The following is a 19529-nucleotide window of genomic DNA, read 5'->3' as shown; positions in this document are numbered from 1 at the left end:
CAGGCGGGATGGCAGGAGCCTGCTGCCGCCACGGTGACAGCCGTGACCATCACCAACCCGCCGCCCAGCTGCATCCCTCGGGTGCCCGGCGAACCTGGCTGGCCGGGGGAGGGCGGGGAGCGGAGCCTGGCCCGGCTCTGCGGGTACCGGCCGCCTCCTCCGCAACCCACGGCCATTTTCTGCCCCCGCACCGCCGTCGGTGGGCAGGGCGCTGCCCCTCGCCGCCCCCGGTGGGGGGCGGACGGAGGGAGGGAGGGACGGCCCGCCGGCCGGCAGGGGCGCTGCTGGCGGCGGCGGGGGCTGCTCCCTGCGGCCGAGGCGGGGCGGGGTGAAAGCGGCGCGGCGGCTGCCATTCCTGGGCTGCGCGGTCGCCTCCTCCCCCTCCGCCTCTTCCTGGCCGCGGCGAGAGGAGCTGTGCTGGCAGCGGGGAGGCGGCGGCGGCAGCGGCGCCCAGCTCCCTGCCCGCCATGGCGATCCGCAAGAAGAGCAACAAGAACCCGCCGGTGCTGAGCCACGAGTTCATCGTGCAGAACCATGCGGACATCGTGTCCTGCATGGCCATGATCTTCCTGCTGGGGCTCATGTTCGAGGTGAGGTGGCACTGGGGGGGGCTCCGTCCCGATTCTCCCCCCATCCCCCTTCGCCGTGGGTCCTCGGCGCTGGGCGGGGAGGGCGCGGGGGTCCCGGCGCGCCGGGGGCTGGCGGGCGGCGGTGTCGCTGCGGCCTTCCCTCAGCCGGCGCGGGTGGCTCCCGCCGCACCTGCCCGCCGACCCCCGCCGCACGGCCGGAGGAGCCGAGGCGGGCGCCATCCCCGCGGCTCATCCTCGCTTCCCCGGGGCCCGGCCCCTCGGGGAACGCCCTCTTCCCCGTCTCGGCCCGGAGAGGCGCACGGCTCCCGGCTCCCCGCTCCCCTCGCCGCCTGTGAGGGGGAGGCCGTGCCCCCAGCACCACCACCCCCACCCGCCGCCGTGAGGGGAGGCGTAGCGGGGCGGCGCGCTTCCTCCCGTGGTGGCGGCGGGGGGTAGTTCCTGCCGGCGGCGGGGTTACGTGGCAGTCGGAGCGCGGCAGCCAGGGGAGGAGTGTGCGCGGAGGGGAGGGCGGGGGGGGGAGGCCCAGCCGCCAGAGGCGATTCCCCCGCGCTTTGTGTGCGCGGCCCCGCCGGCACTACGGCTCCCGGCAGGCCGCGGGGGCGGGGGGGAGGCCAGCGGTGACGTGTACAAACGGCCGCCGCTCGTGGAGGGGGGGGGAGGTATGGCGGGTTCCCCTTCCCGCCCCCCAGCCCCCCTCACGGGGCTCCCCGGACGGCGAGCGGTCAGCGGAGCCGTTTGCCCATGCTGGGGTTGGTGCGGGGGCCTGGGCCGGCGCCGAGGTCGCCCCCCGGTGGGTTTGGCAGCGGCCGCAGGGGGCTCTCGGGCCTGGCTGAGGCGCTCTCCTTGGGCCCCCATGTTGGATGCGGTCATCGACGCTCTTCCAAAATGACAAGAGAATTTAGTAAACTCTGGCGGGGGGAGTGTGTGGAAGCAACCAAGCCTTGACCTGGGCCGCCGGGACGAAGCGCGGCTTTTTGTCTCTACTCGGTCACCTTTGGAGAGAACCAGAAAGGTGGTTCTCCTGTGTGGCTTCCCAAATGTTCTCCATTGCGTGCTGTCAGAGTAAGACACTTACATCTCTGTTGGCTAAATGTCTCTGGCTTTTCAGTATTTTAGCCATCTTTAGAGTTGTGGGCCTTTTTGTTATGTGGATGGTTTGCAGAATAATTTTATCCAGATGTTGATAACGGCTCAGCACTAGAGGCCAGTGGAGTTAGGACAAAAAAAAAAATATATGGAAAGAAAAAGCAGGGCAGATTAAGAAACCTGTTGCGTTTGGGTTTACAATCAAAAATCACCAAGACAGTCCTTACATGGTGATTTTCTGGGGATTGAGGTTAAAGAGATAGACTTAAAACATTACAGTGTACATCTACACAGCATTACTGGTAGGATGGGCAGTTTTGGAGGGATGGAATGTGCTGAAGTATTTGTTTCCCCCTTTTTTTTTTTTTAATCAGGGGTGTTTTGTACCCCAGCGCAGAAGGGCCATATGCTCTGTTGGTACAGACATGGTATAGCTGAGGAGATTGTTGCCAGTTTTTTTAAATGCTTTGATGTAGGCCTTGGAAATCACCTGCTGTGGTTAATGTTGGTCTGGTAAGGTGTTTGTACTGCCTGACTTGTTGCAGCTGAATTAGGAGTTTGTGAGTAGCTGACAGAGCCTCCAAAGGGCAGTTCAGAATTGACTAACGTTTTGAACTGTCCTCTGAGGGCTCCCTTGATGAATAGGGAGGCCTAGGCAGCTTCACTACTTCAGGCAAACTAGTTGTATTCCCGGAGTTTAGATGGAGTGAACAGTCCACTGTGTATTCAGGGATTCCTAGAAAATCTAGGGCTTGTTTACAAAGTGCTAGTTTTAAAAATAAATAAGTCTCATTTCTTGTGAATGATAATAAATGGTGGTAGTAACCCAGTCATTATCTTCAGATACTCAACTTATCCTTCCCAGATTCATAAAGGAGTTTGGTTTTTTGTTGTGAGGTTTTTTTGACCATCCTATAAATGCAACAAGGATGCTAGGTTTTCACAGCAACGGGAAGCGGATCAGACCATAACTATTGTAAAGCGTGTTTTTTTTTCCCCTCTCTGTTAAGACATGTTGATTCATGTTGGGATTCAAGAAAGCTGCGTTGAAGTTGAAAATTGATGCATATTGATAGATAAGAACTTGTGCTGCTGCTTATTTATTAAGGGTTTTATAGCATGACCACCCACCCCACCAGCCCCCAAAAAAGCCTTTAGAATAATCTTTCTTCCCTCCTGCCCCCCCCCCGCTCTTTTTTATTCATTCTGCTTTTTCTTACTGTCCATCATAAAGGAGTAGTACCCCTACTGCTAAATTTCATTTCTTTTGTTTTGCACTTCTTGCCAAAGGATCCCCAGGGTCGAAAGAATGCTAATCGTATTGAGTTGGTATGCAGCTGGCCTGAAATGGTTCTGCGTTCTTTATGCCCTTTCTCCTTTCCTGTCCGCATTTTCCAAATCACCCACAGATTTATGGAAATGATACTGACCTTCAGATTTTGTCAAAAAGTGATTTTAAATTAAGCTTATTCTCAGTCATTGCTGCATGCATATCAGGGTCTGGGGATTACATGATTTTGTACACGCTGTTAATGTAATAATACAGTATGGACTGGAGAGCGAATTGCAGCGTGTGTTTGCATGTTAATGTTGTAGAACAGACTACTTGTAAGTAGCATTTCAGAGGATATTTAATTCAGGAAATTGGGTATTCTGTAAACAAACCTATAGAGATCATGCAGTGTGTTCTGCCTTTGGAAAGTCAGGTGAAGTGGAGTTGATCAGTTTTATGGGAGGGGGACAAACATGCTGGGGAAGGGTGCTAAAGCTATGGGCAAATGTTTTCGGTTTAATATAGTTTATTTCAGTGAGAATTTATAGCACTTAACGTTTTTTCTCTTTCAGATTACAGCAAAAGCGGCTGTCATTTTTGTTACACTTCAGTATAATGTTACCATTCCTGCCACAGGTATGTATCTTGCAGGAGGTTAGTTATGAGACAGTGTACTCGGACATTAGTATGCCATACTTTCTAGACTGAGGGTAAGTGAAAGTGTCAGTTTGAATAGATACTGAGCAATTTTCGAGGACTCCACTTTATTTTTAGTAGAACTCCATTTTAATTAGGTTAGGGACAATGTTTCTGTTCTGCTGGATCCATCATTAGTCCTAAAACGCCATCTGACTGGTAGATATTTCTTAGATACTGGTAGATATTAATTCTTACTCTAGTTTTGAAAGTCACAATCTTTACTAGTCAAAGCTGTGTGATAGTTTAACATAATTTTATTGTCCCCTTTCAATGCATTTGGGTAAGCTTCATAAGTGCACTTAAATTTTTATTTTTATAGTATGTCTTTCCAGAATCAAATTTAGTTCATGATGTGATGGAGAAGATGACGGTAAATGATGTAGTGATCTAAGTTATGACGGCAGTTTAATTTGAGTTCTGTTTGTTCAGCTGACTGCAAACTACTCTGAAAGGTTTCACTTTGAAAAATAAACATATTGGTGATTAAACTGTATTGGTGCCTAACAGTTAATTTTGTTTGTCTTTTAGAAGAACAATCTGCAGAAACAATCTCTCTCTATCACTATGGCATCAAAGACTTGGCCACAATTTTCTTTTACATGCTTGTAGCAATAATCATACATGCTATAATTCAGGAGTACGTACTGGATGTAAGTACAAAATATTAATTCCTTTCATCAAGATAATTGTCAGGTTTTAATTAGACTTTAAAACTATTAACTTTAAAGTAAACTTCTGTATTAAAGCTCTTAACTGTTAAAACATGCATTGAAACTTTTAGATGTTCTAATGCAGGTAGCAGATAAATGTTAAGTACTACGGCATATAAATAACAATGGACTTTCTTTTCAGAAAATTAACAGGAAAATGCACTTTTCAAAAACAAAGCACAGCAAGTTCAATGAGTCTGGCCAACTTAGTGCATTCTACCTTTTCTCCTGTGTTTGGGGAATAAGTATTCTTGTCTCTGTAAGTATGCTTTCTTTTTGATTTGTATTATGAGATTTCAGACGCTTGACTTACGATGATGAGAAATAAGGGTTTTTTTGGCTTATTTTTCTGGTTTTAGCTGGTTTTAATATTAAGCAGGGACAAGTTCAGGGATTCTGTGTAGGCTGTAGTCATAACTGAGTATGAAGTCCAATAGTATTACTGTTGCTCAGTCTGAGTTAATGTAATTTACTGTCAAAAGCATCATACAGAGCATTTTGGCAGCCTAAGGAATGGGTGTATGGGCAGATTGCCATAGGCTGAGGTGAGTGTGTGCTTTCAGATGGCATGTTCTTTGCTAGTGGCTGTATGTGTATGACTTAAGTTTCAAAGAAGGGGAAGAGTTTGTTGTTTGTTTGGGGTTTTTTTCTTTAACATCATGACTCATGAAGAAACTTTCCTTCTCTTAGTTAAGCTCAAACCTTGTCAACAGTTTACAAGGGAAGACTTATGGCTGTAGTGATGCTGAAATAACCTCCATCTCATAAGCACACTCTATCTTGAACGAGCGCTTGATTTGTTTGGTTGCTTTTTATTTTTGTTAGTTAATACAGCTGTTGTTTGAGTTTGGGGGTTTTGTTTTGTTTTTTTTTGTAAAAAGTAATATAGTGATCTGCAGCTTTTACTTCTGTGTGTAGGTGTGTGCATGTTTGTATGTACATGTGCGCATATAAGTATGTACGTGTATCTATGTTGATTCACTTTCTGACTAGAAAGTGGCATCTTTGAGGGTTTATTGTGTTTTGTTTTGTTTTTGTTTTTTTGTTTTTTTTTTTTAGGAGAACTATATATCAGATCCAACCTCTCTGTGGAGGGACTATCCACACACTCTGATTCCGTAAGGCCTCTTCGTTAGAGGGTTGTTGGGGAGAAGGGGAATATTTTAAACTTGGGCTGTGTCACATAGAATCTGTGTAGAATAAGTAGTCAATAAAAATATATGAGTCGTTAATGTATTTTTGCTCTTATATATGGAGACACTTGGTTCTCTGTCAATTTGTAGCATACAGAGTTCTCTTTCTGTAGGCTATTACTTAAAGAATTATGTTTTTGCAAGTTTTATTTACCTTAATGATTTTGGTTTTTAAAAAATCTTACTCTTAAATTGGCTGGCAGGCCAATATATTTTCTTTCTTTAGAGACTTAGATTAAATGTGTTCAATAGAAAGCTTCTGAAAGGTTTTTAATTCATTACTAAAAAGTAATATTATTCAATTCTTGCTGTATTGTACAGGTTTCAAATGAAGTTTTTCTACATCTTACAGTTGGCATACTGGTTTCATGCTTTTCCAGAACTGTACTTCCAGAAAACTAAAAAAGTAAGTTCAAAATGTAAATCGAAAGAATTCCAAACAAAACAACTCGAACAGTGGAATAGTTAATGTCTTTTGGACTTCCAGAGTTATGTGTTACCCTACATTTCCTACTCTGTTCTTATTTGTGTTACCCACTTTTCCTGATGGAGTTTTGGGTGCTCAAATGTCCATGTGAGAAGGTAAGTTCTTCCTTTTCAGCTAAATCCTGTATTTCTAGTTGCAGTAAAATTGCTATATGTCTGTTGTGTAAATAAAAATTAGTAGCGTTTCTCATCTACTAAAATAATTTTCTCTTGAACAAATGAATGTGACTTTCTTTTCAGACTCTTTTTTTGTTTCTTGCAACTAGTTGTCTGAGTAGTCTCACTGAAAGCTAGAATTGCTTCATGAATTGTGATACAGGTGTAGAATATAAACAGTAAATAATTTCATAAATCCAAGGAATCTGGGATTTGATTTAAATACCACTGTCAGCAGAAGTTCTGGTTATTTGTGTTTTGAGATATTTTTTTTTTCAATGCTCAATTTTTAACAGTATCCTATTCCCCGTATGCGTTTTCTCCGTTGGGGTTCTCAAAACACTGAGTTTACTGTAGACTTTTTTGTAGCACGCTTTTTGCCTTCCTCGACTGATTTAAGTAGCCTCTCTGCATGTTTTTGCTCTGGCTTATTTTCTATATGCAGTTTCCTTTTTAAGCTGTTCTGCTTTAAACTCTTCAATGTGGCTTCACCGAGGACAAGTCATGCTTGACTAATTTAGTGGCCTTCTATGGTGGAGTGACTGCATCAGTGGATGAGGGAGGAGCTACCTGAACTTTTGTTAAGGCTTTTGATAGGGTCCCCGACAGCATTCTTACCTCTAAATTGTAGAGAGATGGATTTGATGGATGAGCTGGTAGATGGATACGGAATTGACTGACTGACTGCGTCCGAAGAGTTACAGTCAATGGCTCAATGTCCAAGTGGAAACCAATAACAAAGGGTGTTCTTCAAGGGTCTGTTCTGGGACCAATGCTATTTAATATCTTTATCAATGACATATAGTGGGATTGAGTGCACTCAGCAAGTTTGTAGATGACACCAAGCTGAGTGGTGCAGTTGATTTACTTGAGGGAAGGGATGCAATCCAGAGGGATCTCAACAGCCTTGAGGAGTGGACCTTTGTGAACCTCATGAAGTTCTACGAGGCCAAGTGCAAGGTCCTGCATGTGGGTCATGGCAATCCCCAACATCAATACAGACTGGGGGATGAAGGGATTAAGAGCAGCCCTGAGGAGAAGGACTTGGGGGTGCTGGTGGATGAAAAGCTGGGCATGAGCTGACAATGTGCGCTTGCAGCCCAGAAAGCCAACCGTATCCTGGGCTGCATCAAAAGAAGCGTGGCCAGCAGGTTGAGGGAGGTGATTCTACCGCTCTACTCTGCTCTGGTGAGACCCTACCTGGAGTGCTGCGTCCAGCTCTGGAGCCCCCAACATAAGAAGGACGTGGACCTGTTGGAGCAGGTCCAGAGGAGGGCCGTGAAGATGATCATGGCCTCTCCTATGGAGAGGCTGAGAGAGTTGTGGCTGTTTAGCCTGGAGAAGAGATGGTTCCGGGGAGACCTTATTGTGGCCTCTAAATATCTTAAGGGGGCTTATAAGATGGAGAAAGACTTTTTGTCAGGGCCTGTAGCAACAGAACAAGGAGCAATGACTTTAATCTGAAAGAGGGTAGATTTGGATTGGATACAAGGAAGAAATTCTTTACTGTGAGGTTGATGAGACATTGGAACGTGTTGCCCAGAGAAGTTGTGGATGCCTCATCCCTGGAGGTGTTCAAGGCGAGCTTGGACAGGGCTTTGAGCAACCTGATCTAGCAAAAGATGTCTCTGCTCATGGCAGGAGGGGTTGGACTAGGTGATCTACAGAGGTCCTCTCCAACCTAAACCATTCTATGATTCTGTTGTTGCTGTGTGGCCAGACTGCGTCTCTGCTTCCAGAGTTCTGATTTAGTCAAGAAAATGAAACATACAGGTTATGTAGCTGTAGGTCTTTGTTCAAGAGGCTTGGGAAAATAGTAATGAGATGCTTTGTTTTCCTGATGATCAGACATAGTATAAACACTAATGTTTTGAAGATGCACCGCAGCTGATGTTCCCATATTGTGTTAGTGATACCTCTCAAATTTGACTTCATATCCAAGTGTGGAGTTTTTTTTAACATAACTTAGAGAGCTGTCACAAGTGGCAGAAGTGCTATATATTGAATAGTAGTGTTTTCCTGGGTCACGGCTTGAAACTTTGGCCTCTGTCTTTCGCATTAAGAATGATGGTTCATTTATTTTAACAAGTTCATAGTTGATATTTCTTTCACCAGAGTTTAATCTTTGCCATCTTGGCTTTTCTTGGGTCTAGTTGTTTGTGTTGGTGATGTAGACAAGAAAAGAAGTTCTTAACTGAGCGTTCTGTATCGTAGTGTATACCTCCGGCAGTGTTATGCCAGTAGGCCTTCGGTCTCTGATGGTTTATCTAAGCAGGCAGCATGGGCTATTTAAATGTTACCTCAGTTCTGAAGATAAAGTGCAAAAGGCTCACCTTGGAGAAACTGAGCATTTGTGCTGACTATTCTTTATTTTGTCTGAAAGAACTCATTTCTTGTTTTCTTTCAGATCATTTAGAGTAGGTCTTTCTCTATCTGTTTTCTCGCTCTTTGCGTATGCGTGTGGTGTTTGCTCTTGTCACAAGTTTTTGATTCTGTGCTTTTGTTGGCTTTGAGATGGAATATAGGATAACATAGCGTTGATCTTCCAAGATTGAACTTTTAGGTCTTTTTTTAAATTGCGTATATACAAGACTATATAGAACTAAATTTGGCCAGGGATGTCAAGGGCAACAAGAAGAGCTTCTACGGCTATGTCAGTGGTAAAAGGAAGACTAGGGAAAATGTGGGCCCTCTCTGGAAAAAAATGTGAGATCCGGTCACCCAGGATGTAGAGAAGGCTTTTTTGCCTAAGTCTTCACTCGCAAGGGCTCTAGCCACACTGCCCAACTCGCAGAATGCAAAAGCAGGGACTGGGAGAATGAGGAACCGCCCACTGTAGGAGAAGACCAGGTTTGAGATCATCTAAGGAACCTGTAGGTGCACAAGTCCATCAGACCTGATTAGATTCACCTGCGAGTCCTGAGGGAACTGGCAGATGAAGTTGCTAAACCACTATTGTGGCAGTCTGGTGAATTTCTTGCTGACTGGAAAAGGGGAAACATAACCTCCATTTTTAAAAATGTCAAAAAAGGAAGACCCCGGGGAACTACAGGCCAGTTGGTCTCACCTCTGTGCCCAGCAAGATCATGGAGCAGATCCTCCTGGAAACTCTGCTAAGGCATATGGAAAATAAGGAGGTGATTGGTGACAGACAGCATGGCTTCACTAAACGCAAATCATGCCTGACAAATTTGGTGGCCTTCTATGATGGCGTTACAGCATTGGTGGATAAGGGAAGAGCAACTGACATCATCTACATGGACTTGTGCAAAGCATTTGACACTGTCCCACATGACATCCTTGTCTCAAAATTGGAGAGATGTGGATTTGATGGATGGACCACTTGATGGATAAGGAATTGGGCTGGATGGCCACACTCAAAGAGTTCTGATCAGCGGCTCGATGTCCAAAAGGTGACGAGTGGTGTTCTTCAGGGGTTGTTATTGGGACTGGTGCTGTTCAACATCTGGTGGCGACAAGGACAGCGTTAGTGGGTGCACCCTCAGCAAGTTTGCCAGTGACACTAAGCTGTGTGGTACAGTCAACATGCTGGAGGGAAGGGATGCCATCCAGAGGGACCTGGACAGGCTTGGGAGGTGGGCCTGTGTGAACCTCACAAAGTTGAAGGCCAAGTGCAAGGTCCTGCATGTGGGTTGGGGCAATCCCAAGCACAAATACAGGCTGCGTGGAGAATGGATTGAGAGCAGCCCTGCAGAGAAGGACTTGGGGGTGTTCTTTGATAAGAAGCTCAACACGAACCAGCAACATGTGCTTGCAGGTCAGAAAGTCAGCCGTATCCTGGTGCGCATCAGAAGAAGCGGGTCAAGGGAGGTGATTCTGCCCCTCTACTCTGCTCTGGTGAGACCCTACCTGGAGTACTGCATCCAGCTCCGGGGCCCTCAATGTGAAAAGGACCATGGATCTGTTGAAGTGAGTCCAGAGGAGGGCCACCAAGATGATCCAGAGGGCTGGAGCACCTCTCCTGTAGAGACAGGCTGAGAGAGTTGGAATTGTTCAGTCTGGAGAAGAGAAGGCTCCGGGGGGACCTTAAAGTGGCCTTCTAGTACCTAAAGGGGGCCTACAGGAAAGATAGGGAGGGACTTTTTATGAGGGAGTGAAGCAATAGGATGAGGGGCAACAGTTTTAAACTGTTGAAAGAGGGTAGATTTAGATGAGATATTAGGAAGAAATTCTTAACTGTGAGAGTGTGAGGTGGTGAACAGGCTGCCCAGGGAGGTTGTGGATGCCCCATCCCTGGAAGTGTTCAAGGCCAGGTTGGAGGGGGCTTTGAGCAACCTGATCTAGTGGGAGGTGTCCCTGCCCATGGCAGAAGGGCTGGAACTAGGTGATGTTCAAGGTCCCTTCCAACTCTAACTATTCTATGACAAAACTGAAGCCCCTTGCTTTAAGCTTAGGGAATCTTTCCAAAAAGTAGGAGTTTCTTAAATACAACTGAATACACTCTGCATACCACTTCAAGACAGACTTTTATTGTGTTCTAGTGATATTCTGTTCACAGATGGCACCTTCTGCTTTCCATATGCTGTGTGTCTACGCTTTAGTTCGTTTCTCCCTCTTTATTATTTCATCTCTATGAAGTGTTAAATTGAATGGGGCTGGCTAAAACCTAACTTGAGGTGTGGCCATGTATCTTAGCATGACTGGTTAATAACATTCTTTGCTGCATTTGCCAGCATCAGTGGGCCAAAATCTTGGATGATCTTGAGTTTTTAAAATAAATGTCAACACTTGGAAACCTTTTCATTTTGGTTCATAGACTTTTGTTTTATTTCTGTAGCAATCTGACAGAATCTGATGAGCAGCAAACATGCAGAACTGTAGGAAGCTATCTGATGAGAAAGTAATACATACCAAATAAGTATTGTAATAGCCAGTACAAATTCACACTAGTCATATCAAATAAAACCAGGCCCTTTTAAAAAGCATCTTTTTGACATTTGATATGTTTTCTCACTGCAAGATACTGAATATTATTAGTAAGTAAGCGATAAGTTATGTGTGGAATTAGATGATCTAGGCTGAGTAATTCGTGCCAGCGTTAAGGTAGCTGATAAACCGTGAAAAATTTCCAGGACTGGGGAATAGCTTGTAATAATTAACATTGTACAATAATGTATAACATTATGTGTAATGCATAATGACTTTTTTCTTCCTAATAGGAAGATATCTTTCGCCAGATTGTCTACATTGGACTTTATCTCTTCCATATTGCTGGAGCCTATCTCCTGAAGTAAGTCAACTGTAAACGTTCACTGGCATCGTTCTCTGTCTTAAACATCTAACAAAATGTCTGAATGTTTGTTTCATTTGTTTTGATAGTCTGACCCATCTTGGACTTGTTCTTCTGGTATTGCATTACTTCGTTGAATTTCTTTTCCATATATCCCGTCTTTTCTACTTCAGTGATGAAAGGTACCAGAAAGGGTAAGTAGTCTTCATCTTTTAAATTCATGTAATTTCTGTCTCAAAGCCTTGTGCGTTTAACTAACCAGAAATCAAAGTTGCAAGGAAGTTCAGACAGTGTTTCCTTAGAGGGCACAGTTCTCCAGACTAGTTCAAGTATTTGTATCTCTAAAACAACTGGGTTTTTTACCTTACTCACCTATTTATGTAAATGTTAGTAATGGTATAAAATGAAATAAGATCTTACACTATGTATTAATATTTTAAAAAAAAAAAAAAAGCTTTGTAGAGGAAAGGAACACCATAGGTTGCTAATACAGCCAGTTCTATAGGTACTAATAATATGCTTATGTCCTAGTAGTAAAGGAAAATGCTTTCTGTTGAGTTGAAATAGTTTGTAACAAAAAAAAAAAAAATTGTGAGGAAGGGCTTCTGTTGCTTTTTGTCTTCTATGAGTACTAGAAATACAAGACTAGTTTAGGATAGGTGCAAAATAATGAATTTAGGTAAGTTCTTAAGTTTCAAAGGAATTTGCATGGTAAAAAGTAAACATTTGCGTTGTTAGTACTTGTATCATGAACAGAAAATTAATTCAGTGTTTGTGGTGTTTTTCTTTGTAGATTTTCACTGTGGGCAGTTCTTTTTGTTTTGGGAAGGCTTCTCACCTTGATTCTTTCAGTCCTCACTTTTGGCTTTGGATTGGCAAGAGCGGAAGATCAGCAGCTGAATTTCAGTACTGGAAACTTTAATATCCTGGCTGTTAGGTATAGTAAACTTGGAACAGTTCTTAAGAATGAGCTGTAAACCTATGTTAAATACACAATATAAATGGTATGGTATTAATGCTAGTAATTCTGAACGGTTAGGTGTTTTCATGAAACCAATGGGATTAATAGGAGTATCTTGTGTAACAAACTTGTAGGGCACAGTGAAATGAATTGAAGAATTTACAGTCTACAGCAGAGAAATCTGTAGCTGGTTAGTCTGTTGTTTTTTGTCAGAAAAAACAATGAAAAGGAGTATCCAGTTACAGAGATTACTTTTAAATATTTTAGAGTTAGTGAATTGAATTCTAGATAGAATTGCAGTGAGTTTATAGAGGTCAGGGCATTATGCCCAGAGCATCTTTTGTCCTGGTTGAAGATTCTACCTCTTCCTCTGCCTTTATTATTAGCCTTCTCTTGCTGTTGTGTGCTGCGGAATGTTCAGCCAACCACCTGGCCTTTTTTATGAATTAAATCCAGAAAAGGAAGTTATTAAAACATTGACAATGTCAGCATTACCCTGCAGAATTGATACTCAGAACTGCAAGACTCTCTCAAACCATTTTCAGCTGTTACTACCTGGTACCTTGAGAGTAATACTGAAAAAGGAGAAAGCAGGAAAGAAATCTAGTGCTTCCCAGTTTTGATGGGTGACTTCACTCTCACTGTATGTCTACTTCCGATAAGCTGTGCTAAGCCCAGTCCCTCTATGTGAGCTAACTTTTGCTTGACTTAAAAGGTGAATGTTACTAGCGAGGTGGAGGGTGAAGTCATGCCAAAAAAAAAAAAAAAACACCACACAAATTTTTACAAATTCATATTATCTAGAAGGAATCACTCTTAATTAGTGTTTGAGGAACCTGAGTAAAAAGGCAATTTATGGCATACAAAAAAAACTATCTGAGGTGGTGTTTGACTTTACTTTCCTCTTTGGATAACAAGATAAACTTCCTGATAAACCTTTACCTGTGTTTTGTTTCAAGAATCAGTGTGCTGGCCTCCATCTGCATGACTCAAGCATTTATGATGTGGAAGTTCATTAATTTCCAGCTTCGGAGGTGGAGAGAGCATTCTTCTTCTCAGCCTCAGTCAGTGAAAAAGAAGTTTGTAACAGCTAAAGGAAAGAACTCCAGAAAAGAACGAGGTTTGTATTTTCAGTTATCCTGTTGCCTTCACTTCTCAGCTTTAGGTAATTTAGCCTTTTTTTAATATAATTGCTAAAGAAACACTTTATGTTTCACTTGCAAGTGAGATGACTCAGTTATAGAAATAGTACTGGTGAATACCGTTGTGGGGAGTTTTTTATTTAAAAAATTCACTATATATTAATTGTTCAGTATTTCTCTTCTAATTGACTGAATGAAAGAATTGCCATTTATTTAGTTAATGAAACAGGAGATTTTTATCATGTCTGACTTCTGTTACTTGAGCAAATTGTGTCATGCTTATGTTTTGTTCCCTTAAAAAAAGGAACAGGCACATTTTTAGATCTGTTCTCACAATCAATTCTAACTTTTTCTTGCAATTAATTTCAAGCTTGGTTTTCATTACCACTAAACTCTGAGGTTTTAGGGCAAGGAGATCATTTGATGATCCAGTAAATAAGGTTATATTGAACTGTTTTTACTAAAAATAGAATTTTGATATTTCTTTTATGTGGAGGTAATAACTACTTACTACTCTAAACCTGTGTAGAAGCATTTATAAATGAACTAATGGCACCAGGTTTGACTTCTTGATTATGTCACACACTTTATGGAAAGAGCAGGAAAGATGAACTGAATGCTTTTTTTTTCTCCAAGGAAAATTACGTGCTCCATTAAAAAAAAAAAATCCCCACACTTCAGTATTTCTGCTGTACCAACAGATAAACTTCTGTGTGTTTAGATGATAGGTTGAATAGCTTCTGCACTTTTTGAAACTGCTTGAGTCATTTCTGATGACTTCACTGAACATAGTGTGTGTGAAGTCCGTTTGTACTGGGAACTGAGATTTATGGTCAGAGACCAATTCAGAGAATTTTTTTCAAGATTATTTTTTATTAAAATGATGTACTTTAGAGTATTTCTGTACTCTCTTTTGATGATCTGTAATTATCACAGCTTGGCTCTTATGTATTGTTAGGGTTTTTTGGTTTCATCAGAAAATCCAGTTGGACTTTTTTTTAATTGAGTGAAGGTAGTTTCCTATGTAGGTGTCCTACTTTATCACAGCATCACGTTCATTGTTTCTTACTATGTTTCTTGTGGAATTAATGACAAATATTTTTAAAGCATAAACTTAAATGGTGTTTTAATTAGTCAGTCAAAACTGTAGTAGCTTCTTAAAAATCTCTTAAACTATTTCATTCATCTAATTTGGTGAATTTGCTAATTTTCACCCTAGTTCAATGGAGACTTTCAAGTGGTAAACTAATAGTGAAAAGGGGAGTTAATTGGAACTGTGGTTATATTCACAAAGTAATTGAGCTATGCCTGTCTTAAAGACTGTGGAATTTTACAGCTTATTTTAAATGGGAAGAAAAGAACTTTAAGATGGGAAAGGTTAGTGTTGTTTCAGATTCTTCTGTTTTGAAGATTTCTGTAATGTTATCTGTTCAGAACACGTGCACAAGATGCTGCGAGACAGTGTATTTGAACTGTTTTAAACAGCCTTTTTTCTTTTTTTCTTTTTTTGTGGTTTATTGGATTTTTGGGAGTCAGGGTACGATAAAATGTGTTACTTTTAGACTATGCCAAACGCAAGAAATGACAGTAGAAAAATCCTACTGGTGATGTAGGTGTGGTACCCTGGCACATGCTGATTCTTGTTCTTTGTTTTACTTACACGTGTTTTGACTTAACTGTTTAAGAAAATAGCATTTCAGTGAGTTGGCTTGGATCTAGCTCATTGTTTGTAAACTTCTTGATTTAAGAACAACAAAAACTTTTGGAAAAGTATCCAAAGACCACCTTATGTAGCCTTAAAATGGTGGGGGTATTTACAACCAAATGTGTTGGATGGACTTTTACTGTTCGTATGTGACTTAACTGGGCCTGTGTCTGGTATCCTCATTTACGTGTCTGACTTCATTATTTTCTTTTAGTTGCCTGTTTGCATAAATGGGAGCATTTGGCAGTAGTGGGGGAGAGAGGGAGATCAACAGTTGCTTTTTGTGGCTTGGCCACACACTGTAGTGATCTGCAACACATCTGCAGATGGAGAACATTAATTTAATCAGTTATTTGTACAAAAAAAAAAACCCTGCAACACTTGCTTGAAGTCAGAATGATACTGTAAGTCAGAGCAAGAATTATAGCTGGCTCTGCACTCTGCTCTTCAATCTGTTCTATAAAAATGGTTACTGTCAGGCAGCATCTCTGCTTCCTTGGATTGTGGTGACACTAAATAAAGGGCATATTTTTAATTCACAATGATATCATGTCGCTCCATTTCACTATAAATTGTGTGAATTATAAATCCATAGATTGTGGATCACTGTTCTACAGTGTAGAAACTAGTGTTTTACTTCTGTCCATCTTGTGTCTACGTAAATATCTTCATCAGAACATAAATGAATTCTATATGTTAAAGTATATACTTAAAAATTGTGTGTATGTGTATATAAAGATTTCATATATATATATATAAAAAGCTTGTGAAGGTAAGTGAAGGAGTGTAATTTTAGCAAGAATTAAAATATGAAATAGGTGGGATAAACAGTAAAAACCTATATCAGGGAATTGTTTATATACTTTGTGTCTCCAAAATTACACAGGACAGTCTCATCTACAGGTTACTTTGCTTTTTAAGAGAGTATCTTCTAAAACATTATAGCTGGTCTTGATTTTCAGTGTAGATGTATATAATGCACACATTTCAGTGTCTGGCCCACGTCAGGAAACAGGACTTTATTGTAGTAGACTTTAAATTTTGTACTAGACTTTAAATTTTGTACTTTGTAAAAACTTCACTGTACTGTTGCATGATGAGTGATAATGATGAGGTTTAACAGAGAAGATACATCAGAAAAGAAGTTAAAAGAGTGTTTGTATAGGACCTACAAAGATGTAATAAAATATACAGTATCTCATCATATTTGAAAAATGTGTTCTTCTTTTTTCTAGAAAATGGGATAAATGGAACAGTGACCTCAAATGGAGCAGACTCACCTCGTAGCAGGAAGGATAAATCCTCGTAAAACTGGGTTTTGTTAAGTTAATTGACTAATGTCCCCAAAGAATCTGCTTTTTACATGGATGGCCCTTCAGCACTAGCGATGTTATGGATTAAAGAAAATACAATTCATGTTTTTCGATTATTGCTGTTGTTTTGAGAAACTTTTTTTAAAAGCCATTTTGACTAAAGAAAAAGGTTTATCTGTCTTCAAATATTTGGGGGGGGGAATACAACGCTTTTTAAATAACATTGACACTTTTTTAAACACTTATTGTGATGAAATAACTTCACTTAATGAGGATCACTGTTGCAATGTATTATTTCCTTCCAGTTTTTGTAACCTTGGTGATATATGCTGTTCTACCAACTTCATTTTTTCCAAGTTCTTCAAGAAGTACTGCAAAATTGAAGTAAAAAACTTAGTATGCATTTTCAGATACTCTGGCTTTTCAGTTAATTACCTTGATTCAAATTTACAGTTCAAATTGGGATTCCAAGACCACACCAGTAAACATCTTTATTTTGTAGTTATTAGCTATACAATGTCTGCTCTAAGAATTGCCCCATATCATTAAAACAAAACTGAACTAATTGGAAATGTTGCAGAGTCTTATTGTTTGTTGGTTAGAAATCTCTTACAAGGAACAAAAACCCTTTTTGAGATATAGTTTTAGCACTTGAAAATTAGAAGGGAACGTGTATGGTCATAGAAAGAGTTGATTTGAGTAGCACTGTTAACTCCCGTCTGTGCTTTTAAAGTGTACGTATCTTGGAGAATTAGTGTGTGTTGGATCTTCTTTGAAAACTTGTCTGTCTGATTTTTAGAGGGTGGAGTTTCTTACAATGTGTTGTTGTGATTGTTCTAGGAGGCATTTGATGCCCCATGAAGAGGGAATTTGTTAGATAAACGGATGAAGTTGAGAAACATTCCTTTATTCTAACTGCTTTGCTTTGTTTCATCTCTGTTAGGAAATAGTTTGATTTCTCCTATATATATTTTTATGGAAAAATATTTAAAAGCTACAACTTCTTAAAATTGATTTATTTTACCCTTTGCTACAATTGGAAAAATCTTAAGATTTTTTCCATTATCTGTCTTTCATAATTGTATTAAGTGTGAAGCTCTGTCCAGTTATTTTCCAGTTTAATACGCAGTTAATGTTTCCCTGTACCCTTTTGTAATGGGTACAGTTCAACCCATTTCACTTGAGAGAATGAGTTAGAGATTTAATTCAGTCTTAGGAAGAAGTTGCTAAATTAGTCTTTCAAGTTAAGCCAAGTATTGGACTGCTTATTGATTGAGAGGAGTAATTATGAGCAATCAAGCTGATAAATAAAATAGTTTTAATGAAAAACTGTTATTATAGTTGATTTTATACCAAACAAAATAATAAATCTGCGTTCTGTATCTTCTACAGTTTGGTTGCTTACTATACAGAATAAACGTTTCTAGTACAAAATCTTGACTACAAGTAACTATCCATTCTTCAGTCGTTCAGTGCTACTTAGAGTTATTGCAATATAACTTATTATACATTTCAGCTAATTTTAGTCCCAGTTTCTGAGTACTTGCTTCACAGCACCTGAAGTGGACTTGACAGACCTGGACTTGGTTAACTTGAGTACTCTGGGGCAACATGCCCTGTAATATGCCCAGTCTGCTTCCGTGGAAGTAGCTATACCGTATCTTGATTTGAAGCAGTAGAACTGAAGTGGTGAAACTGTGACTCTATCTGATCTGACCATGAAACTGGAAAATTGGAACTCGGAAATTTTGAGGGAATTGCGTACATTAAACATTCACTGCACAAAATCGTGTTCCATGTCTGTTTGTTTCTAAAAAGACCTTCAGAGATTCTGTGTGCCTTGCTCTCAAGTCGTACCTTAAGCCAAAAGGGGCAAATTTTTAACGTTTCTAGTCTGGTGTTTTGACTCTAAATCAGTTTGCTTGTGATACCTGCTTGTCCTGGGGCTGTCAAAATCATAAAGGGTGGAGGAACAAATTATAAAGTGAGTGTTTAAGGTACTTCTTGGGATCTTTTAAGGCTTATTGGAGTCTGAGGGTTGTAATAGTTGTTTCCCAAGGGCAAACTGTTTCTTGTAAACCTCGTTCTTTGGCACAGTAGTCTGGAAGCGAATGTGAAGTTTACAACTTCAAAAAAACTTCAAAAGAGTATGTTCTTGCCTGTTAATTCTGATGTTGCTTTTTGTCTCTTCTTGGCCTTACGGATGTTCTTGGCCTTTGGACTTTGAGAAAAGCGCCTTTGTTTCCATGACGGCTTAATCTTCATCCCTGCCTTACAGGAGTTGTTGGTTTCTGCCAAGTAATAGAGAATACTTTCGGTTGTTGTAGAATTTGGATATAGTATTGAAAGCCAGTTTCTTTTGTCTCTTGTGTCATGACTAAAAATACCTATTTACCACTTCCATTGAGGCAAAAGCAATAACTTTTAATTTTGTACTTGGGGGTGGAAACCCCTGGTGAATTTAGAAGATTTTGAGACTCTGTTTTCAGTTTGATATTACTTGTTTTTGCATAAGATTATAGTTTGTCTGGATAACTCCTTTTGAATTGCTTAAAACCGATTTTCGAATTTTACTGCATTTTGTCTCTTTGTAATCTGGGATTCAGTAAGATGGAAGAAGATTAGTTGTTTAATCGTGTTTTCTTACTTACGGAATCAGGAAAATTAGAAATGGAAATGACTGAAGAGCTCATTATTGTATTCCTATGCCTAATAAAATCATTATTGCTTAGACTGTAGTAATTTATCCTGCTCCCACAAAGAGAAGGCTTTGTCCATGTAGCTGGATTTGAGTTGAGTAATTCATACAGACTGTGGATGGGGTTTTGTTGGGTTTGGGTTTTTTCTTAAAACCCCCTCCTCCCTGCCCCATTTTGTCAGAACTTTTCAAGACTTAAAACAGATGATTTCAAGCCTTCTCCCCTCCCGCCAATGTATGTTTCGTTTATGTGCCAGAATCTACTA

At 40.9% G+C, this 19529-nt stretch overlaps 1 protein-coding gene across 1 annotated transcript; it reads left to right on the top strand.

The window, feature by feature from the left end:
* The first annotated feature begins 280 nt into the window (after nt 1-280).
* TRAM1 (translocation associated membrane protein 1) lies at nt 281-18011 on the top strand. Its single transcript, XM_074577250.1, has 11 exons — nt 281-590; nt 3522-3585; nt 4177-4298; nt 4501-4617; nt 5418-5476; nt 5873-5957; nt 11374-11444; nt 11534-11638; nt 12238-12381; nt 13365-13525; nt 16488-18011. The coding sequence occupies exons 1-11, from the start codon at nt 468-470 to the stop codon at nt 16559-16561; spliced, it is 1125 nt and encodes a 374-aa protein (XP_074433351.1). The 5' UTR covers nt 281-467; the 3' UTR covers nt 16562-18011.
* The last annotated feature ends 1518 nt before the right edge of the window (nt 18012-19529 follow it).

This window comes from Larus michahellis, chromosome 2 (genome assembly GCF_964199755.1).
Source record: "Larus michahellis chromosome 2, bLarMic1.1, whole genome shotgun sequence".
Lineage (NCBI taxonomy): Eukaryota > Metazoa > Chordata > Aves > Charadriiformes > Laridae > Larus > Larus michahellis.
Note: the sequence above shows the minus strand (reverse complement) of the source record. Positions and strands in the feature narration are given on the sequence as shown.